This window comes from Callithrix jacchus, chromosome 3, assembly GCF_049354715.1.
Source record: "Callithrix jacchus isolate 240 chromosome 3, calJac240_pri, whole genome shotgun sequence".
Taxonomy (NCBI): Eukaryota; Metazoa; Chordata; class Mammalia; order Primates; family Cebidae; genus Callithrix; species Callithrix jacchus.
Genome location: NC_133504.1, coordinates 51,299,091 through 51,310,562, shown reverse-complemented (window position 1 = coordinate 51,310,562; position 11,472 = coordinate 51,299,091). Strand labels below are relative to the sequence as shown.

At 37.0% G+C, this 11,472-nt stretch overlaps 1 protein-coding gene across 1 annotated transcript in view; it reads left to right on the top strand.

Moving 5' to 3' along the window:
* Window positions 1-1,051: 1,051 nt before the first annotated feature.
* The window catches only part of C3H4orf51 (chromosome 3 C4orf51 homolog), a 67,825-nt gene continuing 57,404 nt past the window's right edge, over window positions 1,052-11,472 (top strand). Inside the window, exon 1 of the mRNA XM_008992626.5 lies at window positions 1,052-1,343. Within this exon, the coding sequence (XP_008990874.4) occupies window positions 1,111-1,343 (233 nt within the window). The 5' untranslated portion in view covers window positions 1,052-1,110. The remainder of the gene's footprint in view (window positions 1,344-11,472) is intronic.

Genomic DNA, 11,472 nt, shown 5'->3' with positions numbered 1-11,472 from the left:
GTATCCTGAAACTTTACTGAATTAATTTATCAGACCTAGAAACTTTTCAAACGAGTCTTTAGGATTTTCTAGGTATATGATCATATCATCGGTGAACAGCAACAGTTTGATTTCTTCTTTACTAGTGGATGCTCTTTATTGCTTTCTCTTATCTGATTGCTCTGGCTAGGACTTCCAGTACAATGCTGAATAGAAGTGGTGAAAGTGGGCATCCTTGTCTTTTTCCAGTTCTTGGGAGGAATGCTTTCAACTTTTCTCCATTCAGTATAATGTTGGCTGTGGATTTTTCATAAATCGCTTTTCATATTTTGAGGTATGTCCCTTCTATGCTGATTTTGCTGAAGGCTTTAGTCCTAAAGGGATGCTGGATTTTGTCAAATGTTTTTTTCTGCATCCATGACCTTAATTCTTAACCCTGGCTGCTCTTTAGAATCCTCTAGGATTAAGCTTTAAACAAATAGTGATGCCTGGGCCCTACTCCACACCAACTAAATCAGAATCTCTGTGGTGGGGGCCTAGACTCCTGCTTATTTTAATGACTTTCAGGATGACTCAAGTGTGCAGCCAGCCAGAGCACCACTACTCTGTGACATATGAGAAGCTGTTGAGTCACCTCAATAGCTTATATGTCTGCTATTGCTGACATTGTAAGCAGTTAATGTTCTCTTTCAGACACTTGGAGGCTAGGTCTTTAGGGGAAGTGAATGCTTGGCACTGTTTTTTCATCTCTTGTTTCCACTTCTTGAACCACCATCATTAGGAATTACTGCTTTGTTCATGAAAGCAGTAATATACAAATAATTTTGCCACCTGCTTTCTTGCCATAATTATGAAGCAGCATATTTCTTTAAGTCCAGAAAGTTATATAACTTAAAAATTGGTTAGTTAAAATTTCCCTCCCTCCGGAGGCAAGGGGGTAGCATTTGTGGAATTTTGTGATTCGTTGCTTGGCAACTATATCTAAGACAGTTAAGCTTCTGCACTCTGTGAACTGTTGAGTCACAAAGTTTGGTGAGCCCAGTCAATTGCTTCCTGCTACTAGAAGGAAATTAGTTCTTCATTATGCAGAGGACATGACAAGTTGTCATCCGGAGCAGGCCTTTTGTAGTTATGTCACACTTCTTCTACTTGACTCCACAAATTCTTCTGCCCTTTAGCCCTCTTACTTCTCAAGAGTTTGATCTGATCAGACACAAGGCTGGAGCATCTTGGCAGGATGAAACACCATGGTCAGATTCTTCTGTGACAACATACACAGGCAGTTACCGGAAAAAACAACTGGACGAGTCCACGTGTAGCCGATTTTCTTTAAGAGCAGGACAGCATGAGCCTGAGTGTAAACAGTAAGATTTCTTTGTAATTTGCACCTGGATATACCACGATAAATAGACAAGAGTGCTCTTAGAAGAAAGAGGTATTGTAGACCCTGAGAGACTTCATAGACTTTAACCCTCTATATTTTCTTTTATAAATGTCAGCAGGAAGAAGAGCTAAATGTCAGTGACCAGATGAAATTATGATCTTATTCTCTATTTAGTATTCTTAAAGTTACATATAGCTACCTACTCCTGAAATGAATATTTGACTAACTTTTGGAAATTTTGGGTTCTCTTTTCAGCAAAAAGGTGCTCCTGAGAATTTTGCTTTGTGTCTTGCTTAGTTTTCTGGCTTTCGGGAGCTTAAAATTTCCTTCAGAGCAGGAAGAAATTGACTAAATCCTCTCCTACTCCCTACCTGTGGTTATTGCATTTTCTGAGTGTTTACTGTAAGCCAGGCCCTGTGATAAGCCAATAATCAAAAAAATTAATTTCAGTTTGATACGTGACTGCAACTATAGAAATAAGTAATCAGCACAAACAAAGGAGATTGTGTGGGTGTCTGGTGGGGGAGGGAGTGTTGTGTGTCGGAAGAGAGCTCAGTAAAGCAGGTTTCTTCTAAGCTGGGTTGGAAGGCAAGTGAGTTGGGGAATGAAAAAGCACACTGCATGGAGAAAAAGCATTCAGCCCCAAGCACTATCAAGGAGCTGCAAGGAGCTCAGTAGTACATTTGAAAAAGTAAAAGTAGGGATGTGGAAATATGTCAGGACTCATTATGAAATCTGTCCTTCTGTATATATTAATTGGTAAATATTTTACCCAAATTCTTGAAACCTATTTGATAATCAGTTAAATTATTAACTTCAACTTCAGATATGAGAAATAACCCACATAATACCCTGATAAATAGTTGTATTGCCATCCAGGCCTTTCCAAATTATCAAAACTAAGTGCTTAAAGTTAAAATGTCTCAGAAGTACTTTCCAATTGGGTGCCTTGCCTGGTTTAGTCTAACAAACTAGAATTTCTGGATTTTTAAAATAAATCTCAACTATTTTGACACTTAATTAGCTTTGGACATCTCACTGCTAATTTTGTGATACTTGAGGTTCCTCTTGGCCAGATAGTGAAGTTGTCTTAGTCCATTTTTTGCTACTATACCAGAATACCACAGACTGGGTAAATTATAAATAATGAAAGTTTATTTGGTTTATGGTTATTGGAGGATGAGAAGTCCAAGAACATGATGCCAGCATCTGGTGAGGATTATCCTGTGGCAGAGGGTGAAAGGTGGAGGAGAGCACTTGCAGCAGAGAAAGATACCAGAAAGTGAACTTGCTTTAAAACAACCTCCTCTTGAGATAACTAACCTGCTCCTATGATTAATCTATTTGTGAATATTCCACACTTATGACCGAATCACCTCTTATTAGTCCTTACCTCCCAAAACTATTGCAGTGGGGATTAAATTTTTAACACATGAACTTTTGAGTGACACACTCAAACCACAACAAGAGTCTTTAAGCACTACTGAGGTCTTTTCTGAAACTAGTGTTTGAAACAAAGGTGGTATCCAAACAGATCCACTTACCAGAACAGGAAAAAAAGGCATTACACTTAATAATTCTGAAAAAAATACAAGAATAAGACATCTGGTGAAACTGTATAGAACTCTGATTTTCTTTCCTATTCAGAGTGTGATCATTATGTGAATCATTCCAACCAAGGCGGCCTGTGACACTGCAAAGCACAAAAGAGCATGAGCTAGTGAGGTTCATCTGTTTTTGGAACCTCAGAAATGTAAATATATTCTTTGCACAACTATTTCTTATTCTATTAGAAGCTAAGAAGAAGCAAGTGTTATAAATGAGGATGAAGTACAGATTGAGCTCATTTTGAAAGTACTGATTATATTCTAAATTTGCTTTTGTTTTTCATCTTTTTTCATGGCTAATTTTAGCCCCAAGGACAAATGTCTTTTTAAGTTCTGAGCAAAAGCTATTTGATTAAAATTCTGTAAGCCTATGGAGAGACATGTTACATTGCTATAAAATCAGAATGGCCCAAGGAGAATTATTGGGACAAAACATAAAATGATTGATCATTTAAAGTGGGTTAAGTCAGGAAAGAATTAAAATATACAAAACATTATACTTTTTATTCATCATTTTTATTTACCATACATTGAATATTCATATTGTGTGAGATAGAAGAAAGTTAGTAGAAGTCCTGATTATTTGGTTCTGAACCAGTTTTAACCACAGATATGTAAATTTATAAACATAATAAAAGGAATTCTGCATTTGGAGTATAGAGATTAGTGTGATACAGACTTAAGCTATTATGAAATATTGGCGTCAATCCCAGTTGTCTGCCAAGGTTAAGATAAGGGAAGAGTCACATTTTGAAATTCCTAAGCCAGGGATATGGCTCAAGTATAAATTATTAAGTCCTGATTCTTTGTGTATTCAAGACAAGGAATGGAATGGCATACAAATTGGGAAGGAAGAAATAAAACTGTCTTTGTTTGCAGATGACATTATTATCTACAAAGAAAATCTGAAAGAATCAGAAAAAAAAAACCTGGAACTAATAAGCTATTATAGCAAGATGCAGAATATAGGGTTAATATATAAAAATCAATTACCTTCCTATATAAGAGCAATAAACAAGTGGAATTTTAAGTTAAAAACATCACACCATATATATTAGCATCTCTCAAAGTTAAATACTTAGGTATAAACCTAACAAAATGTGTACAAGATTTACATAAAATTTTATAAAACTACAAAATTCCAATGAAAGAAATCAACCAAGAGCTAAATAAATGGAGAGATTTTTATATGTCGATGGATAGGAAGACTCATTATTATCAAGATGTCAGCTCTTCCCAAATTGGTCTATAGGTTAAATGCAATTCCAATCAAAATCCTAGCAGGTTAGTTTGTGAATATCAACAAACTAATTCTAAAGTTTATATGGAGAGGCAAAAGACCAAGAATAACCAACACAATATTGAATAAGAACATAGAGTTGGAGGACTGACACTACCCAACATTAATGCTTATCATAAAGCCAAAGTAATCAAGATAGTGTAGCATTGGTGAGAGAACAGATCAATGGAGCAGAATAGAGATCCTAGAAATAGACCCATATAAATATAGTCAACTGCTCTTTGACAAACGTGCAAAGGAGCAACTATTGTTCTTTTCAACAAATGGTGCTGAAACAAATATTCACATGCCAAAAAATTAACCGAGACACAAACCTTACACCATTCACAAAAAATTAACTCAAAATGGAACATAGACCTAAATGTAAAATGCAAAACTATAAAACGCCTAGAACATAACAAGAGAAATCTTAAATGACTTTGGGTATGTCAATAGCAATGATATTTTAGATACAATACCAAAGGTATGATCCATGAAAGAAATCATTGATAAGCTGAATTTCGTTAAAATTAAAAACATCTGTTCTGAGTAAGACAATGTCAAGAGAATGAGAAGAGAAACCGCAGACTGAAAGGAAATACCTGCAAAGGACACATTTGACAAAGAACTGTTATCCAAAATCTACAAAGAACTCTTAAAATTAAACAATAAGAAAACAATCTAATTACAGAATGGGTCAACAGGGCAAGGTGGCTCATGCCTGTAATCCCAGAACCCTGGGAGTTTGAGACCAGCATGGCCAACGTGGTGAAACCCCGTCTCTACTAAAAATGCAAAATTTAGCTGGGCGTGGTGGTAGGTACCTATAATCCCAGTTACTCAGAAGACTGAGGTGTAGCTTGCAGTGAGCCAAGACCACATGAGCCTCCAGCCTTCGGGACAGAGTGAGACACTGTCTCAAAAAAAAAAAAAGCTGGGGTGGCCCAAGAGGCCGGGTACAGTAGCTCAAACCTGTAATCCCAGCACTTCGGGATGCTGAGGCAGGATTACTTGAGCTGGGGAGTTTGAGACCAGCCTGGGCAACATGGTGAAAATTCGTCTCTACTAAAATACAAAAAATTAGCCAGGTGTGGCAGTGTGCGCCTATAATTCAAGCTACTAGGGAAGCTGAGGCAGGAGAATTGCTTGAACCTGGGAGGCAGAGGTTGCAGCGAGCTGAGATACTGCACTCCAGCCTGGGTGACAAAGCGAGATCCTGTCTAAAGAAAAAGGGGGGTGGAGGGCCAAAGATTTTAAAAGACACCTCACCAAAAGGATATACAGTTACACAGTTGGCAAATAAGCATAGAAAACGATGTTCCACCACAAAATATGTCATCAGGGAAATGCAAACTAAAATAGCAATGAGATACCATTACACGCCTATCAAGAGTGAACCCCTAAGGTAAACTAGGAGCTTGGGCTGATAATTGATGTGTCTGTGTAGGTTCATCAGTTGTAACAAATGTACTGCTCTGGTGGGGGATGTTGATAATGGGGAAGCTATGAATTTGTAGGAACAGGAGGTATATGGGAAATCTCTGTATATTTGTCTTAATTTTGCTATGACCGAAAAACTGCTCTTAGAAAAAAAGTCTTTAAAAAATTGAAGCAGAGGAAGCTGGGGAGTGGTAAGGAGGGCTGCTTTAAAAGGGATGGTCAAAAGGCAGGAAATATTATTATGGTTAAGGAAAGACATTTTCTAATAATAAATGAGTCAACCAAATAGGAGAATATGGCAATCCCAAATTTGTCTACATCTAATAACATAGTCTCCAAGCTTATTAGGTAAAACTGAAAGAGCCAAAAGGAGAAATAAGTAAATACACAATCATAATTGAACATTTTAACATACCTGTCTCAGTAACTGATGGAAGAAATAAATCATTAAGAAGGGCAAACCAAATATGAACATGATTAAGACACTTGTCCTAATTGACATAACTACCAACCACAGAATATACATTTTTTTCAGGAGTATATGGAATATTTTCAAGAATTGACTATAACTTAGAACATTAAAAAGCAACAATTTTCCAATAATTTAAATCATGCAGAGTATGTTTTCTGACAAGTGTTAGGCTGGAATTCAATGACAAAAACAAAACTAGAAAATGTCTAAATATATAGAAATATAACAATACACTTAAAGCAGGAAAAGCTGCAAGACCAACCTCTCGAACACTGAACTGGGAAGGAAGGGGTGATTTATTCGTCTGGGAGCAGGGGGCATAGTTGCCTAACAGCCAAGCTCAGCTCACAAAGAAAGTCCCTGCCCTTTTAAAGCTTGCAACTCCAGAAATTACATGTAAAAGGTCTTGGGCTTACAACTCTACAAATTACACGTGAAAGGGTCTTGACCCATGAAGTAGGTGTGGGGTGGGTGTTTGATCCTGTTTAAGTGAAAACAATGCCTTCGGAGAGATTCCTCCATACCATATCTGTATGATTATAGATGGGATTGTGGTTAGCAATAGGGATCTTACCCTTAACCAGGCTGGCCATGCCAACTGGTCCCTTTTCTGGCTAACTTCTAACTTCTCCCTTTGAGATGCAACATAGAAGGCCGAAAGTGATTAAGGGTCTCCTTCTTCACACTTACATAACCCATAAGTAAAAATTAAATCACAATGGAAATTAGAAAACAATATTTGAATTGAATAATACATAAAGTATGATAAATAAAAGCCTTGTGAGAGCCATTGCCAAAAGGTGGAAACACCCCAAATATCCATCAATAGAGAAATAAACAAAATATGGTACAGACATACCATAGAACATTATTCAGCCTTAAAAAGGAATGAATGCAATTATGGCATATGCTACGACATGGATGCACTGAAAAAAAAAAGCATTGAAAGCTTTATGCTAAGTTAGTGAAGTCAGACATAAATCAAAAGACAAATTTTGTATGAAGTTCCTAGGCTAGGGAGATCATAGAGACAAAAAGTAGAATACATGTTACCAGAGGCTAAGAAGAGGGGGAAATGGGGAGTTATTATTTAATGAATATAGAGTTTTTGTTTGGGTTGACCAAAAAGTTCCAGACATGGATAGTAGTGATCATTGCACAACATGTGAATATTCTTACTTTCACTGAATGTACACTTACAAATAACTAAAATGATAAATTTTCTGTTGTGTGCATTTTACAATAATCATAATAATGAAAACTTCTGAAGGGTAGGACTTGTAGAATGCAGAGAGGGGGCTCGTGTATATCCATCCCTCCATATACCTCTGCATATTCATTCCGTGCGCAAATTGTCAAAATCAACTTTTTCAAAACTCTGGAAATTAACCAAAGGTTTACAGCAATCTGAGGAGTGTATATTTTGTGGAAAACTACAAAACTCTGGTAACAATGGTGAGGTTTTCATATTGTAACTTGATCAGTCCCATCTCCTTGATAGTCCTTCAGAGCAATGATGGTTACTACACTGTCTGAGCGTGAAAATGGTAAGTTCTTTTTAAAAATAAAAGTTCTCAAGTGACTTTCCTTAGAAATTATCATAATGAAGCACTTATGTTCCAGATGAATCTTATGATCAGAAAACAATGGGAAATGCTGTTTGGAAAAGGGTGAAAAATCTGTTCGAGCCACATGACAGCCTGACACAAAACTCATGTCACTTAAGGGGCTCTGAGGAGTCACTCTTTCAGAAGACACTGTTTCCCTTTACTCTCTGTGAAAGAAAAAGAAATCTTGGGGCTCCCAAATCACTAAGTAAAAGGGGGAAGTCAGCCTAGGAACTGCTTAGGGCCAACCTGCCTCACATTCTTCTCAAAGTCATTCCTCTGCTCAATGAGATAGATGCATATCTAATTGCCTCCTTTGGAAAGGCTAATCAGAAACTCGAATGCAACTGTTCACCTCTCATCTATCTGTGACCTGGTAGCTCCCTCCCTGCTTTGAGCTTCCTGGATTTGCTTCAAGCTGTCCTGCCTTTCCAGGCTGAACCAATATGCTTCTTACATACATTGATTGATGTCTCATGTTTTCCTAAAACGCATAAAACTAAGCTGTGTCCCAACCAAGTTGCGCACAGGTCCTCAGGACTTCCTGAGGCTGTGTCATGGGTACGCATTCTTAACCTTGGCAAATAAACTTTCTAAATTAACTGAGATCTGTCTTTAATTTTCAGGGTTCACAGCTCCTTTTCACTAGAGGACAAAATTTACTTTTCTATGTCAATCTTGGACTCCTTCAACTGACCTCATTGTTGCTTAGGAGAAAAACAAACCCAGAAAAGAGAAAAAAGTTGCGATAACTGACTGAGCCTTTCAGAATAGTCCAGAATTGTTTGAAAAGCAATCGTTTTCCTTTCTGAATTGGCAGTTATGGAAACAAATTCCTGAGTGAAAAAGCAGCAGCATGTCAGGTTATGCTTCTCAGATGAAGTAGCACTGTGCCAGGTCTCACAGAAAGCCGCTGGACAAATAGGGAGCAAGAGTTTGTTACCGCAGCAATAGAAAAGTAATACAGGTGGAAGAGAGAGCAGAAACATTTTTATAGTAAAGAAAAAGTATAAATGATTTTTATAATAAAGGAAAACATAGCGTGATACAAAAATTTTAATAAATGTTTAAATTAAAAGAGGAAATTAAAAAGTTAGTGCTTACCAGTAACGGTTAAAAATGATGTTAAAAAAATGTCACATACCAGCCTGAGCAACATAGTGAGACCTCATCTCTACAAAAATTGAAAAAAAAAATAGATGGGTAGTGGTGACACATGCCTGTGGTTCCAGCTAATCGGGAGGCTGAGGTGGGAAGATCACTTAAGCCTAGGAAGTGCAAGCTGAAGTGAGCCATAATTGCACCACTGCACTCCAGCCTGGGTGACAGAGTGAGACCCTGCCTCAAAAAAAAAAAAAAAAAATGCCACCTACAACATGGCTAAAATAGGTCACATCTCTAGTAAGAAATGTAATCAAAGATGTGCAAGATTTCCACACAGAAAACTAAAAGACATTAGAGGAAATAGAGACAATCTAAAAGGAGATGCAAACCATGTTCATGAATTGAAAGATGATTGATGTGGTTTGTCTCTGTGTCCCCACCCAAATCTCATATCTAATTGCAATTCCCATGTGTTGAGGGAAGGTCCTGGTGGGAGGTAATTGGGTCATGGGGGTAGTTTCCTCCGTGCTGCTTTTGTGATAGTGAAGGAGTATTCATGATGTCCGATAGCTTTAAAAGTGGCAGTTTCCCTGCATGCCCTCTCTCTCCTGCCACCATGTAAGATGTGCCTTGCTTCCCCTTTGCCTTCTGCAATGATTATAAGTTTCCTGAGGCCTCTCCAGCCATGTGGAATTGTGAGTCAACTAAACCTCTTTTATTTATAAATTACCCAGTCTCAGGTAGTATGTTTACAGTAGTGTGAAAATGGGCTAATGCAAGAATATTGTAAAAATGTCAGTTCTTTCCAAATTGATTTACAGATTTTATACAGTTCCAATAGGTGTTTTTGTAGAACTTGACACAATGATTTAAAAATTTATGTGGAACTACAAAGAGCCAGGAAATAGCTAAGACACTCTCAAAAAAAAAAAGAAAAAAAAAAAAGAAAAAAAAAAAGGTGAGTGTCTAAGGTAGGATACTTTTATGAAACAAGAATAAACAAAGACCAGTGGAACAAAATAAAGAGCCCAGAAACAGACCCATGCATATACAAGTATTTGATTCATTAAAAAAAAAAAAACGCAGAACAGCAAAGATAGGCTGTGTTTTTAATTCCAGGTAGATTAATTCAGATGAATTCAATATCAAAGTATAAAAGGCAAATCAATGAAATCATTAGATGACAATATGGAGAATATCTTGATGATTTCAAGGTTGGCAAAGATTTCTTAAACAGAACACAAAAAGCACTAACCACAAGGAAAAAGTTAGGTAAATTTTGAAATACCTTAAAATTAAGTAAAATTAAGTAAAATTCTATTCAATCAAATACAATATTAAGGGTATATTAAAAGGCAAGCCATAGAGAAGAATATATTTTCAACTAGTGACTGACAAAGGGCTTGCATCTATGAGAGATATATGTACCTATATACACACACATGAATTTGTAAGAACTCTTACAAATAAGTACCAAAAAAAACACAATCCACTAGAAAAATAAGAAAGAGGCTTCAAAATTAAATTAATAAAACAAAATATCCAAATAACCAATAGTTAATAAACATACCAAAGGTGCTCAACCACATTAACAATCATAAAACGCAAATTAAAACCACAAAGATCTTATGCTAAATGCCCTCCAGAAAAGTTGAAATTTAAATAACCATTAATATTAAGTGTTGACATAGACCAATGGCACAGAATAAAGAACCCAGAAATAAAGCCACATACCTACAGCTAGCTGATCTTCGAAAAGGTTGACAAAAATAAACACATTATTCAACAAATGGTGTGGGGAAACTGGCTGACTGTATGCAGAAACATAAAACTAGACCCCTACCTTTCACCGTATAAAAAAATTAACTCAAGATAGATTAAGGACTTAAATGTAAGACATCAAACTTTTATAAAAACCCTAGAAGAGGCTGTGTACAGCGACTCATGCCTATAATCCCAGCACTTTGGGAGGTGGAGGTGGGCGAATTATCTGAATTCAGGAGTTTGAGACCAACCTGGCTAACATGGTGAAACCCCATTTCTACTAAAAATAAAACAATATTAGCTGGGCATGGTGGTGCATGCCTGTAATCCCAGCTACACCCAACTACATGGGAAACTGAGGCAGGAGAATCATTTGAACCTGGGAGGTGGAGTTTGCAGTGAGCCAAGATCGCACCATCACACACCAGCTTGGGCAACAAGAGAGAAACTCCATCTCAAAGAAAAGCTTCTAGAAGAAAACACCTAGGTAACACTCTTCTGGACATTGGCGTAGGCAAAGAATTTATGACTAAGTTCTGAAAAGCAAACACAACAAAAACAAAAACTGACAATTGGGATCTAATTAAATCAAAGCTTCTGCATAGCAAAAGAAACTATCAACAGAGTAAATAGATAACCCACAGAATGGGAGAAAATATTTTCAAACTTTGCATCCAACAAAGGACTACTATCCAGAATCTATAAGGAATTTAAATCAACAAGCAAAAACTAAATAACTCCTTCAAAAAGTCCATAAAGGACTAGGTGTCGTGGCTCACATCTGTAACCCCAGCACTTTGAGAGGCCGAGGCAGGAAGAGGATTGCTTGTCCCCCA